General features: G+C 41.3%; 1 protein-coding gene across 7 annotated transcripts in view; it reads right to left on the bottom strand.

The window, feature by feature from the left end:
- Positions 1 to 24,067, bottom strand: part of CCDC180 (coiled-coil domain containing 180) — a 98,575-nt gene extending 74,508 nt beyond the window's left edge. The window contains exons 1-11 of one of the 7 annotated variants that reach the window (XM_063714325.1): positions 23,901 to 24,067; positions 22,252 to 22,362; positions 20,056 to 20,209; positions 14,304 to 14,379; positions 12,533 to 12,586; positions 11,423 to 11,504; positions 11,186 to 11,234; positions 10,599 to 10,716; positions 9,412 to 9,531; positions 7,980 to 8,101; positions 7,098 to 7,244 (exon numbers count right to left, since the gene is read on the bottom strand). In XM_063714325.1, the coding sequence (XP_063570395.1) occupies positions 7,098 to 7,244; positions 7,980 to 8,101; positions 9,412 to 9,531; positions 10,599 to 10,716; positions 11,186 to 11,234; positions 11,423 to 11,504; positions 12,533 to 12,586; positions 14,304 to 14,379; positions 20,056 to 20,188 (901 nt within the window). In that variant the 5' untranslated portion in view covers positions 20,189 to 20,209; positions 22,252 to 22,362; positions 23,901 to 24,067. Of the gene's footprint in view, positions 1 to 7,097; positions 7,245 to 7,979; positions 8,102 to 9,411; positions 9,532 to 9,926; positions 10,135 to 10,598; positions 10,717 to 11,185; positions 11,235 to 11,422; positions 11,509 to 12,532; positions 12,587 to 14,303; positions 14,380 to 19,180; positions 19,307 to 20,055; positions 20,210 to 22,251; positions 22,363 to 23,900 lie in introns of those variants that run through there. The other 6 variants (XM_054520314.2, XM_063714326.1, XM_063714327.1 and 3 more) reach the window with 6 other exon arrangements.
- Positions 24,068 to 24,848: the final 781 nt, after the last annotated feature.

Genomic DNA, 24,848 nt, shown 5'->3' with positions numbered 1-24,848 from the left:
TGGAATGTTAACGTGAATTTGTCATTTAAAACCTAATCACCCACACCAAAGGTTCCAGAAGACATGTTTTTCTCCAATACTTTGAGAAATAAATTTGTGAGAGGAGCTCCAGTATCCTTAAAGAGCTCTGCAATCTCTCTTTTCTGTAGGCCAGACCTTAAAGTGGAAACAGCAGTCACTCAACTGGAAAACCTAAATGCAATGGGAGTATTTGGATTTTGGACTGGCAGGGGTCAAGTGGAGGCTCAACAGCCCAAACAAGGTGGTCTAAATTACCATAATGAATAGCTGAGTCAAAGAAACAATCAGAATTATCTGAATTGCACAGCCCTATAATGTTGGCTACTCATTTACACCAGTGGCTTCCCAGGTTCTCAGGTCTTCAGACTCAGACTGAATTACATCACTACCTTTCTGGGTTCTTTTGCTTGACCACAGCATATTGTAGGACTAGTTAATTACAGTGTTCTTAGAAGTGAAATGGATAAGAAGTCTACTAAATTCTTATATGATCCATATAAGCAGAAAAATTCCAGGTCAAGTCACCAAAAGTCTAATTTGAATCTAAAAACAAATAATCATGGCTCCTCAATCAATTCCAAGTTTTGAGCCTGTTTATACACTTGGAACCCTTTGAATGAAGGGGAAGTTGGGCCTCCTCAAGGAAGGACACAATTGAAAATTTAGACAGTACTGTTAATCTCTCTCTCAGCCTTCCACAAGGGACATACAGCTCTTTACCAAGGTAACTGTGTATTGAAGAAAAGGAAATAATCAGACATTTCAGGGACTACCGGACACTGGCTCCAAACTGACATTGATTCCAGGAGAACTGGAACATCTTTGTGGTATCTTGATCACCCTTCCTTGCCATAAGATACCACACTAGTCTATTACATTAATGACATTAGACTGATTGGATCTAATGAATGAGAAGTAGCAACTACTCTAGACTTATAGGTAAGACATTTGTGTGTCAGAAAAGTGGGAAATAAATCTAACTATAATTCATAAGACTTCTACCTCAGCGAAATTTTTAGGGGTTGGGTGGTGTGGGGTATGTCAACCTATCCCTTCTAAAGTGAAGAGGAAGATGTTGCATCTAGCTCTTCCTACAACCAGAAAGAGACACAATGCCTGGTGGGGCTGTTTGGATTTTGGAGGCAACACATTCTTCATTTAGGTATGTTACTCTGCACTTTCCAAGTGGCCCAAAAAGCTGCTAGTTTTGAGTGGGTTTGAAAACAGGAGAAAGGTTCTGCAAAGGTCCAGGCAGCTGTCCAAGCTGGTCTGCCACTTGGTCTGCCACAAGTACCATTGATCCAGCAGATTCAATGGTACTTGAGGTGTCAGCAGCAGAGAGAGATGCTGTTGAGAGCCTTTGGCATCCTACAGGTGAATTGCAGCTCCTGTCTTTAGGATTTTGGAGCAAGGCACTACCATCATCTACAGATAACTAATCTTCTTTTAAGAGATAGCTCTTGACCTGCTACTGGGACTTAGTAGAAACTGAATGCTTGATCATGCGTGGGACACCAAGTTACTATGTGCCCTGAGCTGCCCATCATGAACTTAGTGTTTTCTGGTCCACCAACCCATAAAGTTGCCATGCACAGCAATACTTCATCATCCAATGGAAGTGGTATATATATATATATATATATATATATATATATATATATATATGATTGAGCCTGAACAGGATCTGAAGGCAGAAATAAGTTACAAGAAGAAGCGGTCCAAATGCCTGTGGTTCCTATTCTTGTTACAATGCCTTCTCTCTCCCAACCTGTACCTTGTGGCCTCATGGGGAGTATCTAATGTGGAAGTTGACAATACAAAATGGAGTCACTTATGTCAAAACTCTAACCAAAATGGTGTCAGGGAGGATCCATAAAGAAGAAGCCCTCATGCTTGCATTCTGAAATACCTGCATATCTCCTTCATACCTTGTTAACAGAATAACAGAATAGAACTTATCACAGAAATGTTCTCTGATCTGCAGTATTTCAGATAAGACACTTGGGCCAGGACATTTGCCTAGAAACAGCTATTTTCTCCCAGTGAACTAACACCAAGTCCTGAAATGAGTCACTGAAACCAATGAGCTTTGTTTCAGAGTAGTTTGCATGTACTTCTTGATGATCGTATGATTTCAGTCTTTTAAAATTTAGTAAGACTTTTAAAGGGCCTAACATATGGTTTATCCTGGAAAAGGTTCCATATACACTTAAGAAGAAAACGTGTTCTTTTGTTATTGTATAGAGTGTTTTGTATGTATTGGTAGAACTAATTGATTTATGGTGTTGTTCAAGTCCTCCATTTCCTTATGAATCTTCTGTCTGGTTTTTATATCCATTGAAAGTGAGGTATTGGCTGGGCACGGTGGCTCATGCCTGTAATCACAGCACTTTGGAAAGCCAAGGTAGGTCGATCACTTGAGGCCAGGAGTTCGAGACCAGCCTGGATAACATGGTGAAACCTCGTCTTTACAAAAAATACAAGAAGAAAGAAAAAATTAGCCAGGCGTGGTGGCGTATGCCTGTAGTCCCAGCTACTCAAGAGGCTGAGGTAGGAGGATTGCTTAAGCCCAGGAGGTGGAAGTTGTAGTGAGCTGAGATCACACCACTGTACTCTGGCTTGGGCAATGAAGTCAGATCCAGTCTCAAAAAAAAAAAAAAAAAAAAAAAGAAAAGAAAGAAAATGAGGTATTGAAGTCTCTAACTATTATTGTAAAACTGTCTATTTCTCTCTTCAATTTTGTCAATTTTGCTTCATATGTTTTGGAGTCTAATATTATATATGCATATGTTTATAATTGTTATATATTCCTGGTGGGTTAAAAACCTTTATCAATATATAATGCACTTATCTCCTTAACCCATTTTTTCTGCAAATCTTTTTGTTTTGATAATATCTAGCCATTCTGGCTCTTTTCTGGTTATGACTTGCATAGAATATCTTATTCCATCATTTTACTTTCAATCTTTTTTGTTTATAGATCTAGAATAAGTCTCTGGTAGACAGTATATAGATGGAGCATGTTCTTTATCTTCTCTGCCAACCCCTGCTTTATAATTGGATGATTCTAATACATTTAAATTTAAAGTAATTACTGAGAAGGAAGGATATACTTTTGCTATTTATCTATTTGTTTTCTGTATGTCTCATATGTTATTTGTTCTTCAGTTCATTCATTTCAGCCTTTTTGTGTTTAGTTGATTTTTTGTAGTGTACTATTTTGATTATCTTCATTTCCCATTTCTGCATGTTTTTAGTTATTTTCTTAGTTGTTACCTTGGGTATTAAAATTAACATCTTAAACTTATGACAACCTAGTTTGACTGATGCCAACTTAGTTTCAATTATAAACAAACTCTGCTCCCATACATTTTCATCCCTTCCCCTTTATAAAGTTACTGTCATAGATTGCATTTTTATACATTGTGTGCCCAATAACATAGATTTATCATAAGTGATTCATGCTTTTGCTTTTTTAATCATAGAGGAAATAAAGGCACTCTAAATGAAACATACAATAATACTGGGTTTTCTATTTATTAATGAAGTTGCCTTTATCAGTGATCTTTATTTCTTCATATGGCTTTGAGGTACTATATACTTTTACTTCTGCATGAAGAACTCACTGAAAATATTTTTATGGCAGGTCTATTAGTGAAAAACTACCTTGACTTCTGTTTATCTGGAAATATCTGAATTTCTTCTTCTCTCAAAGGATAAGATTTTCTAAATATAAAATTTTTGATTGACAGTTTTTTCTTTCATCAGTTAAAATATATCATCACACTACCTTCTGCCCTTCATGGTTTCTGATAAGATATCCACTGTTAATCTTATTGAGGATCATTCACTTGTGGTGAGTCTTTTCCCCTTTGCATCTTTCCAGATTTTTTTCTTCATCTTTGATTTTCAACAACTTGGCTATAATGTGTTTCAGTGTGTATCTCATTGAGTTTATCCAACTTCATTAATCTTCTTGGGTGTGTAGATTCATGTCTTTCATCTGATTTGGAAAATTTTCAACCATTAATTTTTTCAAATATTTTTCTTCTAATTTTTCTCTTTTTTCCCCTACTGGGACTCTTATAATGTGTATGTTGGTTCTTTTGCTATGTCCCACAAGTCCCTCAGGTTGTGTTCATGTCTGTGACCTGGAAGGCTACCCAGGGTCTTCAGACACCTTTGGTGTCTTGTCTGAGCCTGCCTGAGGGTGGCATGGGAATAGAATGAGGTACAGCAGGTAGTCCTGAAGCTCTACTACCTAAGATTGACACTGGGTTCTTTTGAATATTGTGCTTCTCTTAATACATTCTATGTCTACCTTATCTCATCCCTAGAAAGCAATGAGGCCTAGTGGTCCCAAAATAAAGATTCTTCATGTTGAGTGTCTTCATCTAGCATGATCTCCAAACTCCCAGGAAACTTCAAAGCTGGAAGGTACGCCTTGCCTTTTCCCTAACACAAATAAGAAATGCCCTATGTCACATCCTGTAGATTACAGCTCCCATGCCGCTTCCTCTGGGAAGTCTTCACTAACTTTACACAGGCAGAATTAGTAGTTTTCTTTTCCAAGTCTCCACAGAACTTTGTACAAGGCCATGTTATTACACACAGTGGGTTGGATCACAGATCACAGACAGCTGTTTACATATTAGCCTCCTCAATTCACTGCAAGGTTTCCCATGGGTATTCACTCACTATTCATTCAAACCATGATGCCAGGATTGATTTTGGTAAGTGAATTCATACTCAAAAGATTTATTCATCTTGATCTCATTATTTTATTCATTCCAAGATCTTACTATGTTATAGATGTGTGCTTGGTGATAGTAAGCAAAACCTGAGAAGGCCTCTTTCTTCATGGAGCTGATGTCTTAGTGAGGGGGTGAGCAGATATTAATCAGATCATCACGAAGTGTTATACGACAAATAACGATAGCTAATATCTATTGAGAGTTTAGGATGTGTGAGACACTATCTTAAGAGTGTTTGTCTCTATTAACTCATTTTTTTCCTCAAAACAATTTTAGGTGTTAGGGGGTATTACTCTCTTTTTATAGATAAGAAAAGTGAATAAAGGCAAAGTAATTGAGCTGCTAGCACACACCTACAAAGTGGTGGCATGGGAATCCCAACACTTTGAGTCTTGGTTTTCTCAGTTTCTAAAAAGCAGGATGATAAAGCTCAGTTACAGAGATTAAACTAAGAGACAATGCTGGCAAACACCTAGCAACAGGACTAGGTTTTACATTAGGTGCTTAACAATAACAACTGAATTACAATTGCTCTTGGATTCATGAGGGGAATGGGGATTCCCCTTTGTCCTGTTGGTGGGATCCTCATAATATCTGCAGAAGCTTCATAAGGAATTTTGAATGGACAGATTTTGCACAGGTCCTGCGCCAGGTTTTTGTGCTTCAGCATGAGATGTGGTTAAGTACTGGGCTTTGCACAGGACAAATGTCCAAGCCTCCTGTTATGATGTTTGGTCCTTCTTGGGATGGTCCTGGCCCCCCTAGAGTTCTGTACCCCAACATGTCACATGGCTCACCCTCCTCAAACATGCTTGGGGCTTGCTTGCTCACACAACTTTACTCTTGTGATCCCCCACCTGGAATACCTGCCTACCCTGTCTTTGTATCTTCAGACAGGTGGCTTTTCCAAGTAATCCCACCCTCATTAGAGAGAATCTGCGCATCTGCTTTATGACTAAGGCCCAAGTTAGCTCTGATCCATTCCTCATCTCAGTGGCAATGGGAGAGAAAGCCTGTTGTGTGCCTGCTTGCCCAACAACATTGGGGACCAGGATCATGGATTTCCTTTTTTCCCATCCACCATAAAGCCTGGCAAGAAGGAAGCAATGAGGATTCTGTCAGATTGAAATCCACATTCTGTTCCAGAGAAAAATAGGATCTGATGGTTAAACTCTCCTGATGTACACATTTTACCACCTTCTCCAGTGACATAAAATTCTGCTTTGTAGGTAAACTAAGTGCTTTTTAACAGGTAACTCTCCAAGGCTGCCTACCCACAATGGACAGTGGAAGTCATTAATGGGCAAAGTTTGTTCAACAGACTTTTCTTTAGTTTTTTAATCTTTTTTGCCAAGGGAGTGAAATAGTCCTGAAATCAACCCTCAGCCCAGGTGGCCATCCCATGAGTGACCATTGTTGTCTACCATCTGCATGGATGGTGCCTGTGCCATCCCATTTTATTGCAGGGGACAGCTGCTGGTTAGATTGAGCCCTCTCTTGGTGGCAGATGTCCTAGCCTGGCTTTGGAGCAGATGATGGGGGCCAGCGTCAGCTCTCCGAGCATGCCTTCAGAATTTGGGACTCCTGGGAACTGTGCCCTGATTTTAGTTTTCTGTGCATGGTGAGTCTTGGGTTGTTGATTAGGGTCTGCAACAGGAACCACCTTGTTCTGGACCTAGCTGAGACATGGGGACCTAGGATAGAATCAGAGCAGACAGACTGAGGGAGTGAGGGGTCTCAGGGAGGGGAACTCCCTCTCCAAAGTGTTTGAAAGGGCTGCCTGGAATGTGTAAAATGTGGCACATTCATGTGAGACTGGGACTCCTGCAGACATGACGGAGGTTGAAGGGATGTAAGTTGTCCTTTAGAACTGAGTATCTGCAGTGTTGGGAATAGCAATGAACACAGTCTGAGCCCTAGAGAGGAAGAGAGCCTCAGAGATCTTGTGGTAAGCAACAGGGCAGAATCATCAAAATGTAGCCTCATCTTGGAAGACATCTGCCATGTAGCCTGGGATATGGGTTGGAGACTCAAATACATGGGATATGGAGAACTCCACTAGCAGAGCTAGAGTTCACTTCCAGGAACAAGGCAGAAGACCAGTTAACAGGACAAGGACACAAAGCCTGAGTGGGTCCCATCGTCGGGTTGACTGGGAGCTAAGCCTCCTGGGCTTCCTAGCTCAAGGGCACCCAGGGCATAGAGTATAGAGAAAAGGAGCAGGAAAAGCGGAACCTAGGGCACCTCAGGGATCCCAAGGAGCCTCAGGATATTTACTTCCTGGGGTCTGAATCCAGCGTAGGTTCAAACAGGAGCCGTTACCTGCCGATTGATTTAGGCACCAGTATTTGGTGCTCTGCTGCAGCTTCTTCTCCCTGTGATTTGTGATCAGGATGTGGCAAAAGCTGACAAGCACAGGGTTGGTGTGATAATGGTCCACGTAGAGCATCCCAATCCATGCACTGAAACCTGAAATTCAGAGGCAGGTCAGGCCAGGCAGTACCTCCTGACATGGCCCCATTTGTGCTTTTCATGATATAACTGCAGAGCCAGTTTGCTCTCCAATGGTGCCTGAGTCTTTTCTGAGAATCTAAAAAATGAGGTATAAAGATCTGCAGGACTCTTAGAGATCATATTCTAATCTGCCCATTTTATGGGGAGCTCAAAGCTCAAAGGGTTAGGAGCTGCTGTGGCTAATCCCAAGCAAGCATCAGTACATTTATTGAATAGATGAGTGAATGAATGACTGTGGGCTCAAAATAGAACAAAAACTACTTTTGCTTCCTCAGAAATGGCTTTGAATTTGCAGCATTTCAACTGAATGGAACATCTTCTGCACTGTTTCCAACTAACAACACTAATAATTCTGAGATATGTTCTTCCTAAAAATTTTCAGAGCTGTGCATTCATAAATTAACTTCTAAGTGTTCAGACAGAATTTGACTACCTTTGACTACTCCTCCTGTACACCCCAAAGGTCTGCCAAATGGGCAGGAATTTAATAGCCTTGAACTCTCTTTTGACCAGGGGGCTGCATGTGTCTTTACTACTCAGCTTTATAGCCTCTGCTGGAAGATAAACTCTGAGCATAAATGAAAGGCATGAACTCTGGACCTCTGATACTCGTCTTCCCAGGCAGCTGCCACAGAGGTGCAAGATCAGCCCTCTCCAGAGGATGTGGCCAGGTGGGTGCTGGTCACTTACCCATGTCTGCTCCCTCATAGCCACACTGCATGATGGTCCTGTCGATGTGGGCAATCAGCCACATGCCGAGGAGGCAACTGATGAGCAGCCTGGAAAGGCAGGCACCCAGGCCCAGCAGCACACTGTAGAAGAACAGAAAGTAGTTGAAGTTGTGGAAAGCTTTCCCGCAAATAGAAGCCAGCCCAAGGCACCACCTTTCAGTAGAGCAAGGTTGCTAGGCAGGTAGGCTCTGGAGTCCCCCAGACCCAGGGTCAAATCCTACAGGTCCAGGCTCAAAGCTTTGTGACCTTGTGCCATAAAGGGGAGCTGACTGCCCTCACCTCACAGCACTGGTGTGAGGAATGGCTCAGGTACAGTGTGGGGGCCGCTAAGCACATTGAAGAATGAATGTCAGTGGGCACAGTCATTGTTTCATGCGATCCTTGGAGTTTGAGGCTTCCTGCATGATAAGGAATTTCACGGGGCTGCAGCTGGGTCAGTGATTATGGCAGAGGGTGGGGCTTCCCCACTGTCTGTTGCACCAGGGACCTATTCCCAGCTGCAGCTGTTCCAAAGTCTTCCAAAGGAAATTTCCCAAATGACCGCCTGATCATGTGGTTTCCTGTTGCCTCTGGAATAAAGCCCAAACTTTGCATCCTGAGTTTCAGTCCCCTCACTGCCCCCAGGGGTTTTCTGGTCTTGTCACTTTGTGTCCCCTTCCTGTCACTCACTAAGTCCACTGCATGGCAACCATTTGCGATTCTCACTCTTCTAACACATCCTGCCCTTTTGTGGCTTCCTGCCTTTGTCCTTGCATTGTTGGCTGCCGGCCATACCCTCTCCTCTCCTCTGCCTGTAGAAATCCTACCGTTCTGCTGACCTCAGCTCCAGAGTCCCATCTGCAGTGGCGTTAACCACCCTTGCCTCTCCTCCTCCGGGTTTCTCTTGTATTCCTTTTGCACTCCCTGGCGTCCTCTGTCCTTGTTATTTATGTGTCTGTTGTCTGTTCCAGTGGACTGAGCTTCTCACAGGCAGATTGTGTTGGGATTATTTCTTTACCCTCATGCCCATGTTGTTCCCCCAATGAATGGATGGCTTTGAATGAATGAATTAGAAAGGATTTCCACGTGCTGAGCACTATTGTTCTCAGTTCATATTTTAACACGTTTCATCCTCACAATGCCTCTTTGAGGTATGCACAATTATCTGTAAATGGGGAAACTGAGGTTCATAGATGTTAAGTAAGCTCCCACATGTCACATGGCTCCTAAGGGGTAGAGCCAGCATCTGGACCCTGGCAGTCCAGCTCCAGAGCCCCCCACTGACCCACTATACCTCACCCTCTCAGAGAGTGTAGAGCCTGCCCAGGAACCTGTCATGGGGAACAGGGAAGGACCCAGAGATGGCTGAAGCCAAAGGCCTACAATTCCCTCATTCCCTCCTTTACTGTCACCTGTTGTTGAGAGCCAGGGGCTTCTGCTTGTCAGCCGTGCCCAGCTTTGGCTGCAGGAAGAAGCTGGCAGCGATACACATCTGCAGGATCATGAGACCCACGACGATGGATATCATGAGGCTGAAATACAGGGTTGGGCCATCCTGAGGCAGCCTTTTCCCTTCTGCCAGATCCTTCTCTGATGCCCAGAGAGAGGAGACAGGTTGACCACCCGGCAGGACAATGGTAATGTGAGTTCCATGCTTTACGCTTACAAGGCATTCCCACACCCACTGTGCAGAGGAGAAAACAGAGGCTCACAAAGGGGAGGTGACCTTCCCAAGACCACATGGTTAGGTCTTCTAGCTCCAGATCACAGACCATTACTCCAGGATTTCACTGATGTCCCTTTCACCAGGGGTGGCAGCTGGGTAAGCGGTTTAACAGGTTGGGAATTAAAAAATGGAATGCGGTTCTCGGAAGTTCCTGAGAAGACCTCAAGAGAGTGGACAGGACAGGCTCTGCCCCCAACTCACAGGTGGTTCGAGGCAAGTATGGAATCAAGAAGCTCAGAGCAGGGAGGGGCCCCAGAGAGCACTGCATGCTGTGTTGACATCCCCTGGAGTGGCAATGAGAGGTAGTGGCTAAAAGGAGGCTTTGGTTTCAGATTGCCCAGCTCCCAATCCTGAGTCCTCTCCCTGCTTGGAGGAAACGCTCAGTCTCTCTGTGCCTCTGTTCCCTGGTCTGCAAAATGGAAGGTAACACAAGCACCAAATTCATAGGCTGTTATGAGAAAAGATGCATACTAAATGCTCAATGAAGCCAACATTCACTTTGTCTTCCAGATATGTAAACTGAGGCGTAGAGAAGTGGAATAACTTACCCCAGGTCACACAGCAGATCCAAAAGCTTTGCCAAGATTCCCTGCCTCCTTCCATCATACTGTCTTGCCTCTCATTTTACTTTCCTAAACCTCAATTTTCCCAGCTGGAAAATGGACATATATGTATCCCCCACCCCATACATGGTTGTGAGGGCATTGTGGAATGGTGTGAGAGGCAGCCTTTTGTGAAGGCTGTTTCCCCCCACCATGAGTTGCTATCATGGCCCATCTCTGGGTCAGGGCCAAGATCATGGGTCCACATAGCAGCTGGGGGGACCCCAGCTCTCAGAACATGGCAATGACAGGATACCCGCCCAGCACTTACATCCCGATGCCCAGCCCTTGCAGCATTTCCAGGCCCTGGTTGTGGACGATGGGTAGCACCAGGCCGTACGTGATTGCCATGCCACATAGGCTCTGCACCATGTGAATGATGAGGTAGCCTAGGAGTGAAAGGAGCCAGTGGTAACTCAAGGTCCTTTGTGAGCTACCCCCTATACCCCTCCTTGCAGGCCACCCTCTACCCTCCTCCCGCCAGACACCCTGGCACGCTTGCTTATCTGTTTCTTCTGCCTGGCAAGGCCTCACCTTCCTTCCTGTTCACTTCCTACTCTACCTGCCAGGTGCAGTTCGAGTGTCAACTCCCCTAGAAGGCATCTGAGCCCTGCCCTGGGGCTGGATAGTCACTTTCTTCTCTGGGTCACCACCACCCTTAGCATATGAACTCCCTGGGTTCAGGACGGGTGGTGAGGAGGGCCTCGAGACTATGTTTCTCCTTCTGTCCTGAAGGTCCCTCAAGGGCAGAGGCTAGGGCTGCTTCTGACAGCCTCTCTCCTCCCCACTCACAGCCAGGACTTCCTAGGTGATGAAGGGATGTGTGCTGAATTGGATGGGTCACATAACGGCACTTACCCCATAGAATATAGACTATTTGCCAGCCAGAGTACCTTGCAATGGCCACCTGAGGTTTAAAAGGAAAAAAGGGGTCTCAGAGCAGGAGGAAAATTTCATTACCTCTGCCATATGTGCCCAGCATCCCTTTCTCATTGGAAGTTCACACACCAACCCAGTGAGGCAGGTGCCATGCTCACCCTCAGGTTTTGGCATATGGCTTAGTCTCAGATCAGAGAGAGACCCTGGTAGACTCACCACGCTCTCCGACGAGGCCGGGTTATGGAACTTCAAAGGAAGAAAATGTTTATCTCCTGCCCATAGCCTCTTTATGTGCTTTCTGGAAAAGACGTAGGACATTAAGTAGTACCCATAACTGATGGTTCGTTGTGCATAATTAAAGTCCCATAGATAGCACAGTAAGGCCTGCGGGGCTGATGGTATGCACCCTAGCCTCCCTGTGCTGACTGCAGCTCACCAGGTAGCTCCGAGTTGCATTAAAAGTCTTGATCTTTAGTCTAGATTATATTTTGTAAAAATAATATGTATTTATTGAGTCATAATGGTGACTGAATCTGATAGATGAGATTATGTATGGCTTGTTTCTTTTTCTTTTCTTTCTGTCCTTTCTTTCCGCTTTCTCTCTCTCTTTCTCTTTCTTTTCTCTTTCTTCCTTCCCTCCCTCCCTTTCTTCTTTCTTTTCTTTTCTTTCTTCCCTTCCTTCCTCTTTTTTTTTTTTTTTTTTTGACAGAGTTTCACTCTGTCACCCAGGCTGGAGTATAGTGGCACCATTTTGGCTCACTGCAACCTCTGCCTCCTGGGCTCAAGTGATCCTCCCACCTCAGCATCCCAAGTAGTTGGGACTACAGACACATGCCACCATGCCCAGCTAATTTTTTTATTTTAATTTTTTGTAGAGACAGGGTCTCACTATACTGCCCAGGCTGGTCTCAAATTCCTGGACTCAAGCCATCCTCCTGCCGAGGCCTCCCAACGTGCTAGGATTACAGGTGTGAGCCACTGCACCTGGCGTATGTTTCTTTCTATATTTTCTTATTTTTCTATGATGAATATGTATTACCTATGTAGTAAGATTTAAAAACAGTTGAAAACATAGCCAGCTGTGGTGGCATGTGCCTTTAGTCCCAGCTACTCAGGAGGCTGCGGCAGGAGAATTACTTAAACCTGCGGGGCAGAGGTTGCAGTGAGACAAGATCACGCCACTGCACTCCAACCTGGGCGACAGACCAAGACTCTGTCAAATAAATAAACAAATAAAGTTGAAAACAGAAAACCAATTTCATTGATTGCCTAACCTTATAATAATATAAAGGAAAATGAAAAAGGGGAAACAACCCCTCACATTACCGCCCCTTACAAGTCACAGCTTCATTTTTCAATGTTCTAGTCCAGTCCTTGGCCCTGTGCATAAAGGTGAGGTTGACAGCATTATGTTCATAGTCTATACTCATATTTGTGTCCTAGTTTTTTAACTTCACATTCTATCTCCAGCAGTTTTCAGCCTGTTTTGTACTTTTCATGACCACTAAATTGGAAAGACTTGGAACAAATACAGAATGTAAATATCTCAATAATAATTTTTGTATATATTACATGTTGAAATGATAATATTTGAGATATATTGGGTTAAATAAAACATTATTAAGACTAATGTAACCTGTCTATTTTTACTTTTTAAACAGAGGCTACTAGAACTTTCAAAATTGAATATGTGAATTTCATTTTGTTTCTGTTTGGCAGCATGGAGTTGAGTGTGGTACCACCAATACATACAACACACACAGAGCACACACTCATATTTGCATTGTGCATGGAAAATTTCTGGAAGTATGCACAGAAAACAGTTAACAGTGGTTATCTTGAGGCAAAAAATTAGGGGTTTGAGTAGGAGGAAGACTTACTTTACGCTAAACATTTTTTGTAATATTTTTTAAAGCACCTGTATGTAGGTTGGAATAATAAAAACTAAAATGCTAGTGCTCTACAGTTTGTAGTGTGTTTCTCACACTTGGTGTCCTCTGCCCCATGGTTCTGATAAGGAAGCAGGGCAGGCATCATCACTCCTGGGTGACAGGTGGGGGCAGGGGCAGCCTGGACGGGAATGCAGGCCTCCTCTCCCTGTGCCCTTGGCCACACATCCATGTCCATGCAGCTCCCTTTGCATTGTGCTTGTTCCTGGTTGTGCTCAAATGTCTCAGTGAATATCTCCCAGCCACGTGCAGACTAATGAGAGAAGGAGGAGACATGTGCACACATCAGGCAGGGCAGAGGGAGTAGCAGTATCCACACCACCTGTGGGGTCCAGTGAGAAGAAAGTAGAGAGGGAGCAAGGCAGGGCTTGTGGAGAGCTGGGACCTTTTATGCCAGGAGAGTCTTCTTGTGGGTGTCCTCTGCAAAAGACTCGCCCTTTGGGCAGGCAAATGAGGAGGATGTAAAGGCAGGATGCTCTTTAGAGCTGGAAATTGGCCTGGGCTTCCTGTAAGACTGTGTGTGTGTGTGTGCGTGTGTGTGTGTGTGTGTGTGTGAGAGAGAGAGAAAGGTGACCAGCAGGTACCTAAAACCCAACTGATATCTGCATGCAAATGCTTACAACATGTTTAAAGCCGTTCCCTCTTCCTATACTGCTTTTCTTGAGACTGATGTCCCTTGTCCCTTGATTCAATATTCATTGATGTTCCCTTGAGCCTGATTCACCTGCTGCGGACCCAGTCTTACTAGCCCTGTAGAGCAAGGCAGGTCTGATACCCAATAGAGGTGTCTGAGTGTACAAGAAATAACAAGGTCTCTGGCGTCAGAAAGACTTGATCATCTGCTAATTGCTTGGGCAAGTTATTTAATTTGGTTGATTTTCAGCTTTCTCAACTGTAAAATAGGGATGAAAGTACTTATCCCTCAGGGTTGTTGTGAAATTCAAGTGAAGACTCTAAGCATAATGTTAGCTCATTGTAGAAGTTCAAATCAATAATGCTTTTCTTCTTCCTACTAAAAGATGTGGTTAGCCCTGGACCTTGCATTCACTTCCTAGGCCCACTGCAGGCATTATTTGGAGATTCTGAGGAAAGCTTGTCATACGTATTCCTGGTGAAAGACACACAAATGACTCTCAGAGTGCTCTTACCTGTAACAGACCAAAATGTGGAACAGATAGCTCACACACGTGAGAGAGGTGGGCAAAATGGTCACCACCCAGACTCCTGAAATATGAAAAGTGATATGAGAAGCCTTGAAAAATAAACATGAAATAGAATTTTTAAAAATGCGGAATCCTGCACCAGAAAGTTCTAAGCAAATCAAGTAGACTTTAACACATTTCTTGTGTAAGTAAACTTTTGCTCATTTTCTGTTTTATTTTAGCTGCACACACCCTAGTATACTTCCTGCATACTCCTCTCATTTTGTACTAATATTTTCGCTCTACAGTGAAGAAAGGAAGAAAAGTTATGGAGTATTTCCCACATATCATACATAGCCTCTGTGCATGAAAAACATATTTGACCTCTAACTGCCACTATTTTGGGAGGGATGTTGGTTATACCTCAACTGGGTACAAAGATAGCTGGGATCAAGATGTCCTGGCTATGCACTCACCCACCCTTCAGCAAGTTTTGATATTGAGAATCTAATTTGCTTTTAGAGAGATTGTGTGAGTTCATGAGAGAGGGATGTAGAAACAGGGAAGCAGGATGATTTGTTGGTTTAAAAACTTGTGTAGAAGTTGATTATCAATAGGTGCAAAAAAAGTATTTGACAAAATCCAACATCTCTTTACAATTAAAAACATTCAACATCTGGTGTTCTGTTGCACAGTACAGAAACTATAGTTAACAATAATGTGTTGTATATTTCAAAACAGCTAGAAGACAGGATTTTGAATGTTTTCACCATAAATAAATGATAAACGTTTGAGGGATGGGTTTACTGATTTAATCATCAGTCAATGTATATACATATCTAAACATCACATTGTATCTAATAAATATGTACAATTTTTACATGTCAATTAAAAACAAGACAAAAAAAAAACCCACTACTCAACCTATTAGGAATACAAAATAACTTCCTTAGCCTGATAAAGAGCATCTGCTAAAATCCCACAGCTAACACCATACTTAGCAGTAAAAGACTGAATGCTTTCCCTCAACCTCAAGAACAACAACAAAAAAACATATCTACTCTCCTCTAGCCAAAATTGTGCTAGAGGTTTGAGCCAGTGCAATTAGGCAAGAAAAATAAAATAAAATGCATCCAGATTGGAAAGGAAAAAATAAAACTCTATTCACAAATGCCATGATCTCATATATAGAAAAACCAGGAAATATACAAAAAAACTATTAGAACTAATAAATGAGTACAGTAAGGTTTACATAACACAAGAGAAATATATAAAAGTCAATTGTATTTCTATACACAAGCAATGAACAATCTGAAAATGAAATAAGAAAATGATTGCATTTACAATAGTATCAAAAATAATAAAATAATATTAAATTTAGCAAAAGAATGTACAACTCGTACACTGAAAACCACAAAGGATTTTGAAAAAAATTAAAGAAGACATAAATTACTGGGAAGACTTCCCATGTTCACATATAGGATATTCATTGTTAACATAGCAATACTACCCAAATGGATCTATAGATTCATCTCAATCCCTATCAGAATTCAAATGCCATCTTAGCATTAATTGACCAGCTAATCCTAATATTCATATAAAATTGAAGGAACCAAGAATAGGCAATAAAATTCTGAAAAAGAAAAAGAAAATTACAGGACTTGCTGTTTCTAATTTCAAACTTACTACAAAGTCACAGTAATGAATGCACTGTGATACTGACATAAGGATAGACAAATAGATCAATGGAATAGAATTGAGAATCCAAAATAAACCCTCATACTTATGGTCAATTTATTATCAACACAGATGACAAGACAATTCAATGGAGCAAAAATGTGTTTTTTGACAATTGGTGCTGGAACAACTTGATATTCACATGCAAACAAAGAAATTAGACTCCTACCTCACACCATACATAAAAATGAGCTCAAAATGGATCAAAGCCCTAAATGTAAGAGCTAAAACTAAAAAAGTCTTAGAAGAAAATATGAGAAAAATCCCTGTGACCTTGGGTTAAGACAATGGTTTCTTAGATATGACACCAAAAACACAAGTGACATAAGAAAAAACAGATATATTTGGCTTCACTGAAATTGGAAACATTTGTGTTTCAAAAGATAGCATCAAAAAAAGTGAAAAAGTAACCCACAAAATGGGAGAAAACATTTTCAAATCATGTATCTCATAAGGGATTTGTATACAAACTATATAAGCACACTCACAGCTCAATAAATAAACAGACAAATAATCCAATTTTTAAATAATCAAAGAATCTGAATAGACATTTCTCAAAAGAATATATACAAATGGCCAGTACATGTAAAAGTACATGTAAAGATACCAAACATTATTAGCCACTAAAGAAATGAAAATAAAAGCAATAGTGAGATTCCACTGCATTTCCACTAGATGACTATAAACAAAAAGATGGATAATAATAAGTGTTGACAAGGATGTGGAGAAATTGGAATTTCCACAATGCTGGTGAGACTAAACAGTGATACAGCTGCTTTTGAAAACAGTCTAGCAGTTCTATGAAAGGCTAAACATAGAGTTTTCATGTGTTTAACCGGCCATTCCGCTCCTAGATATATACCCAAAATATGTAAAAAAAAGAATAATAATAATACTTGCACATGAATGTTCCTAGCAGTATTATTTGTAATAGTCAAAAAGTTACAGCAACCCAAATTTTTATCAACTGATGAATGGATAAATAAAATGTATATTCATAGAATGGAACAGTAATTGACAATAGAAAGGAAAAAAAATAATTTAAAAATTTGGACACATGCTATGATATGGATGAACCTCGTAAACACTGTGCTACGTGAAAGAAGCCTGTCACAAAGGGTGACGTACTGTACATAGGAGGAATAAGTTCAAGAGATCTATTGTACAACATGGTGACTATAGTTCATAATGATATATTATATTCTACAAAAATGCTGAATGAATGTTGTGTTCCATCACAAAAATTTTAACTATTTGAAGTAACATATTTGTCAATTAGCTAGATTTAACCATTTTAAAATGATATATACTTCAAAACATTATGTTGTACAGAATAAATGCATACAATTTTAAAAGTCAGTTTAAAAACTAAATTTGAAAAAGAGATGACATTATCATATTATTCCATTTCTATGATAGAGCTGGAATAGGCAGATCCATAAGGATAGAAAATAGATTCATAGTTGTTTAGGACAGGAAAGGTTGGAGGGAAATGGGTCATGATGTTTTGGGGAGGTGATGAAAAATGTTCTAAATGGTTGCACAATCTTGAGAAAATACTAAAAACCATTGAATGGTACACTTAAATGGATGAATGTATGGAATGTGGATTATGTCTCCACAAAGGTGTTTCAAGGCCAGGTGCAGTAGCTCACATCTGTAATCATAGCACTCTGGGAGGCCAAAGTGGGAGGACTGCTTGATTGCAGGAGTTTGAGACCAGCCTGGGCAACATAGCAAGACCCTGTCTCTACAAAAAAATCAGCAAATTAGCTGGGTTTGGTGGCATGTGCTTGTGGTCCCAGCTACTTGGGAAGCAGAGTGGGAGGATTGCCTGAGCATGGGAGGTTGAGGCTGCAGTGAGCCATAATCATGCCTCTGAGTCTGAGTGACAGAGTGATACCCTCTCTGGAAAAAAAAAAAAAAAAAAGTTTCTTAAAAAGAAAGAAAATGAAAGTAGATTTCCTTTCCTTTCAAGTTCCAAATGTGTCCTTGTCCTTGTCCCAGATCACTAGGACTAGGCAAGTGCTACATTCCAAATCTCAACCAACCCAAAACTGTCATAAATCCTACCCCAGAGGATGCAGGGAAAATGTGTTTGGAAGGGAAGGATGAGACGAGTCTGGCTACAAGAAGGGTGAGTGCAGAGTTGCTCCAGCTAACAGCATGAACACTTTATGCATTTAATTTAATGCCTTTATCTTCCCAGGCAAAGGTGAAGTACGGTCAGCTTGAAAGTTTCTCTTGGCAAATGGGTAGCCGTTTTAAAGCTGGAAGAGACCAGGATAAAGAAAAATTTAATGTTTTGATTCTCAAAATGTCTGTATGTGTGACAAATACATCAAAACATGAGTGAACATGGTGATATATTCACCATAAAACACAGAGACCAAGAAAGTGAAGTTTCCTTTAAAATTTTTTCCAAAAACAGAGATGAAAATGTGTATTCTAAAAGTAAGATTTAGAATGGGTATCACTAAAATTAAAGATTAGAATATACTCTCTCAGTGTTATACTCAGGCACTCATTATGTTGAACATAAATCTCCACTGAAGATGAATAAAATTGTTGAAGGGCAACAGTAAACTATGGTACTGCGGAAGGGGCAGTATCTGTTCAGTGCTCACGTAAAAGGTAACTTTCCATGACATAAATATGTGATTTCACAGATGAGGAAACTGGGGCCAAGAGAGGGGTCCTGACTTGTCTTATGACACAGAGTGAATGTATCCAGGCATCTTGTCTAGGGTCCTTTCTCATCTGGGAATAATGAACAATTCTCATCCCTTCACAGGCAATAGACATATCACTCGAGTATGTCATTTTCAGAGAAAGTTTCCATTTTAAGATAAAGTGCCTTTCTTATTGCCTAGGGCAAAGGACCTGAATAGACATTTCTCAAAAGAAGACATACCAGGTATATGAAATGTTCATCATCACTAATTATCAGGGAAATACAAATCAAAACCACAATGAGGTATCATCTTATACTTGTGAGAATGGCTACTATCAAAAAGACAAGAGATAAGTATTGGCAAGGATGTGGAGAAAAAACAACTCTAGTATACTGTTAGTGTGAATGTAAATTAGTACAACCTTTTGTAAAATAGTATGGAGGTTCCTCAAAAAATTAAAAATACAATTACCATGTGATCCATCAATCTCACTACTGGGTATATATCCAAAGGAAATGAAATCAGTATATTGAAGAGATATCTGCACTACCATTTTCATTGCAGCACTGTTCACAATAGCCAATAGATGGAATCAACCTAAGTGACCAACAACAGATAAATGAATAGAGAAAATGTGTTATACATTATATACAATGGACTACTACTGAGCCTTTAAAAACAAGGAAATCCTGCCATTTGTGACAACACGGATGAACCTGGAGAATATCACATTAAGTGAAATAAGCCAGGCACAGAAAGACAAATACTGCATGATCTCACTTATGTATGGAATCTAAAAGAGGTGAACTCATGAAAGCAGAGTAGAATGGTGGTTATCAGGGACAAGCAGCGGTGTGTGTAGGGGGGTGGGATTGGGGAGATGTGGGTCAAAGGATACAAAATTTCAGTTAGACAAGAGAATAAGTTAAAGAGATCTATTTTTAAATGACTTTCAAGTAAAATTTGAAAGATATAAATAAACATTTCATAAAGAAAGGTCAAGGTTTGGTGTTTTATTTTTTTCCAAATGGAAAATATAGAATCATTTTAGTACTTGCCACTGGCATTGAGACAAAATGGGCAATTTAAGATGAGAAAATTTTCAGGGCATGTTCATTTTAGCTCCAGCTTCATTAAAGAAATGACTGTGTCTTGACCCCTTTGTCTTTCTAGTCAATCCAGGGAAGTAAACCAGCTCTAACACATTTTTCTCCAAGTGTGGTCATCCCTGCCAGGTATATCAATGCTAGCAGCCACAAATACTACACGTGTCCACCTGCCATCAGTTACAAGCCCCTCTCTCAGTTTCCCACACAAGTGTGAGAACAGGTGGCTTATGGTTTTACCTTTGGTGACACTGATCAGCTCTTTCACCTGCAGGATGACTGGGGTCAGGACCCCTGAATGGTTCGTGAAGGTGATGTAGCTTTCCAGCTTGTTTTCAAACATGTCCAACTTATCTCTCACGTACACAAACATGCAGAACTCGATGACAATGAACTGGGGACACAGAGCAAAGGTTTCCAGGTCTCACCTGAGTCCAACTCAGCATGGGAATAACATACGGATTTTCCTTTGGGGTCAAGGCCAGTGTCTTCCAGGCATTCAAAACTCTTCTGAAAATGATTCTAGACATTGACTATTCTAAGATGAATGGGATTTTGAGTTCTTGGGAGACAGGAATCACTTCAAGGTCTGTTCTTTACCCTCCAGCAAACAAGACAAGGGCCCACAAGGGCTCAAGAAACTCTACAAACATTCATGGAATCAGTAAAAAAAGAATGACTAACTTTGAGTAAGGGGTGATCTGGGGGACAATTCCAGCCCTATCTCACTGATCCCCTTCACTGATCTTTGCAGGAGCCACACTGGAGAAATGTACAAATATTTCTTGTACAAATGTCATGGTTTCCCAACATCTTATCATCCTGTTGTCATGCCATTGCTTCTATAGTTCCTGCTGCCAGTTCACTCACAAACCCAATCGTGTTTATCTCTGAAAGTGGAGCTCATACACTATCATGTTCATGCACCTGCTTGATCTTGAATGATTTGCTAAACTTCCAGAGCATTTTACTTTATCCTTTTTCTCTCTTAAGATAGCAGGTCCCTCATACCATGTCTTATCTCCTTCTCGTAGACCATGAGCTTCTCCCAGCCCAGGACTGAGCTGAATCAGCTCTCTGCCCTCTTCCAACTCTTAGTCCAGTGCTTGGCATAAAATAGGTATTCCATAAATACTTAAGAAACAATGTAATCCCAAATTTGTTATTCATTGTTGCACAGAACTGTAGTTGTCCCTTGAAATCCATTCTCCCTTCTTTGGGCACAGAGCTAGACTACATTTCCCAGCCTCCCTTATACTGGGTATGGCTACATGACTAGGTTCTTGCCAACAGAAGTGGAGTAGAAGGAACATATGATACTTCCACACCTAGTCCATGGAAACCCTCCACAAGCATCTCTCCTTGCTTTGCCCCCTTCTGTTGACTATATGCAGATTGTGATGAGGTCCTCCAGGATGGTGAAGGCACATGATGGAAGAATTCTGGGTTTCTGAATGACCACACAGAAGAGTGCAGCTTCCCCTACCTGAACACCCAACTCACCACTGTTGTGTGGGTAAAAAAAAATATACTGTTAAGCCACAGGAATTTAGGAGGTTATCTGGTACTTCAGCATAACCTACCTAATACACTCACCTAAAAACTTAATCACAGGATTTACTTAAATAGGTATTCTCCTACTACATTTAAAATGAAGAGAAGACAATTTAGCCTTGCCATTTTTATGCATCCATTTTGACCCTACTTTTAACTCAGCCATTTTATCTCAGATAACTTTGACCACACAAAATGTTTTGATTCTATTCTTAATAAAATATTGAAGTCAGAATTATGCCAGCACTTAAAATGTCTTGTTGAGAAAGCAAACTTAAAAAAGGATGTTTAATCTGCTTAAAAATATAGTATGGTAAACCAATTCTAGTTATCTGCTTTTATTTTTAATTCAATTAAAATAAATTCAATTATTAATTTATAATAAGTTCAACAATTTTAAATTCAATTATTGAAAAAGAATTGAAATTATTTTTTTAGAATCAATTATTTTACATTTAAATGATTTGATTTTTGCTCACAGAAGAATTTATTGATCACAGATTCTACTAGTGTAAGTTTTCTTTAGGGATGACTATTTCTACCAAGTAAACTTTCCTGGCTCAAATTTTGCATATCAAAATATTCTTAAATATATTTTTCTTCTATCAGGTTTTAGTTGACAATAAATTTTACCATGTGGCATTTTAACCATTATAGTTTTATTTTTTGTGGATTATTTTTACTAGTCATATTCACCATGTGGGTAAAAATGTCCTTGGAATCAAAATGGTGGGGTTGAAGCATTGTACTTCTTTGATTTACCAAGATTCAATTTTGATCCAGCTCTTTAGGAACATGCTGCTTGCCTCAAAGACTCCATAACCCTATCCCCAACCCTGCCCCACTTATAAAATATAAAAAGGTTTTCTTAGAGCTACTTACAAGATAAGGCAGATGAATGCCAACACAATGGTTCCAATCATTCTGCTTGGAAATTGAAAGCAGGGATCCCACTCATATATCCTGGTTTGGAACCAAGACTTTTTTTTCTCTCTGTAGATGAGAAATAAATATCAAGAGATGAGAGGCTGGTAGGAAAACAAATGCCTGATTCATGTGAAAATAACCCCACCTTCTTTTTATCTTAGAGTATATTATAGAAAGAGACCACTGTTAGCTTCCATGGTTTTCATTCTCCCCTTATTCTTAAGAACAAAAACTGGATTTTATTTTGGGCAGAAATTCACCAAACTAAAAGATTAAAGTTCCCAACCTGTCTTGCAGCTAAGAGTGACCAGACTAAATCCAGGCTAATGACATGTGACCACAAGTGTGGTGTGGAACTTTGGAGAGGCTGTTCAGATGGAACTAACACAGCTGGGAAAGCTGACTTGTCTTGCCTTGCCTGCTGTCTGAAATGCAGATGTGGTGGCTGGTCCAAGCTGGAGCTCCAGCAGCCACATTGGACCATGAGACAGCATTGAGGATGGAAAGCACATACATGATGCTAGAACAGAAAGACAGGTGATTGGTGAACTGCCATGGTGGGCAGTCCAGGGTCAGGATAGACTGCTCACCTTCAGAGTTATTTTATAAGAGAAAGTAATAAATCTCTCTCTTGGTTGTGTCACTATTATCTGTGGTTTTCTACTACATGTAGCCAAACTGAATTCTAACCAAAGTAGTAGCTTTGCCACTGTGTGACCATGGACCAGACACATCCCTTCACTGGGGCATATGCCCACATGCATAGTGAAAGGAGCAGATGTGGTGGTGGCTTGTATGATTCTAAGATCTGCTGCTTTTGCCTGACAACATCTATATCCTCCTCTACTGGTAACAGCACCTCAGTTTTATTTTGTTTGTTTTTGTTTTTGTTTTGATACATGGTCTCGCTCTGTTTCCCAAGCTGGAGTGCAATAGCGTGGTCACTGCTTACTGCAGTCTTGACCTCTCAACTCAAGTGGTCCTCCCACCTCAGCCTCCCAAGTAGCTGGGACCACAGATGTGCACCACCACACCTGATTAAATTGCTCATTTTTTGTAGAGACGGGGGTCTCATCATGTTGCCCAGGCTAGTCTTGAACTTGTGAGCTCAAGTGATTCTCCTGCCTCGGCCTCCCAAAGTACTGGGATTACAGGCATGAGTCGCCATGCCCGGCCTAACACCTCAGTTTTAATTTGGGGAACCACCACTCTCTGACCCTGGGTCTTAGTGGGTAAGTGATGCTGATCCCACTTCCTGGCTCCACGGGAAGGGGAGGGACATGTGACTCAGGCTTAGCCAATCAGTGCACTCCAATCACTGCCACAGTAAGTGGTTTCTGGGGTGGCGTGTGATCCAATTTGATCCAGTGAAACACATTTGTGGGACTTTTGTTTGAATAACTGGAAAGGAGCATTCGTCTTTCTTCTGGGCTTAAACCAGGAGGGTATAAACTTAGAGAGTCTGGGCGCCACCATGTGGAGGAATCCCACCTAACTGTGAGGCCCACACATAAAAGCAGAGCTGAGGGGAGATTGAGGGAGAGAGACCTAGTTCTGATGATATCAATTAAGCCTCTGGATCCAGCTTGCCTGAAACTGACTACCTCTAGACTTTTTCGTGATGAGAGCCCATAAATTTCCTTTCTTGCTTTAATCCAGTTTGAGTTGGGTTTCTGTTTTTAGCAAATGCGAGTCTTGACCACTATAGTGCCTTTCTGGTCGTCCCAGGCTCTGTCGCATCATCAGGGCTCACCAGAGTGGGTGCAAACCTGCAGGTGAATGAACAGAACTGTGGCTTACTGAGGGCGGGGTATCCTCAGGAGCTGCTTGACGTGCTCTCCCTGGTGCGCTTCCAGGACAGATTTTTCTTCCTGTAAGACAGCAGACAGGCTTACACTTTGGCTCACAAATTCTTGTTAGTGTTTTGATCTTAAGGGGGGGCAATGGCCATGGAGGGCCAGATTTGGGGTAGGAGTTGCTCTTTTGGATTTAGCCATGCTGTGGTCAAGATAGGTCTTTTCCTCCCCCCCACACCCCACTGTTGAATTTGCCCCATGCCAAAGAGGCTGTGTTTGACAGTGGTTAAGGAAGAGGCTCTACAACTGAACTGTCTAGGTTCCATTTCTGGCTCTGCTACAGGTTAGCCACGTGAAAGGAAAATATCTTGGGCCCCCAGAATTACTAAGCTAAAGGGAAAAGTCAAACTGAGAACTGCTTAGGGCAAATCTGTCTTCCATTCTATTCAAAGTCACCCCTCTGTTCACTGAGATAAATGCATATCTGATTGTCTCCTCTGGAGAGGCTAATCAGAAACTCAAAAGAATGCAACCATTTGTCTCATCTACCTATGACCTGGAAGCACCTTCCAGTTGTCCCGCCTTTCCAGACCGAACCAATGTTCATCTTACATATGTTGATTGATGTCTCATGTCTCCCTAAAATGTATAAAACCAAACTGTGCTCTGACCACACTGGGCACATGGTGTCAGGACCTCATGAGGCTGTGTCATGGGCACGTGTCTTCAACTCTGACAAAATAAACTTTCTAAATT

Source organism: Pongo abelii, chromosome 13 (assembly GCF_028885655.2).
Source record: "Pongo abelii isolate AG06213 chromosome 13, NHGRI_mPonAbe1-v2.0_pri, whole genome shotgun sequence".
Taxonomy (NCBI): domain Eukaryota; kingdom Metazoa; phylum Chordata; class Mammalia; order Primates; family Hominidae; genus Pongo; species Pongo abelii.
The sequence above is the reverse complement of the archived record's forward strand: the minus strand, read 5'-3'. Positions and strand labels throughout refer to the sequence as shown.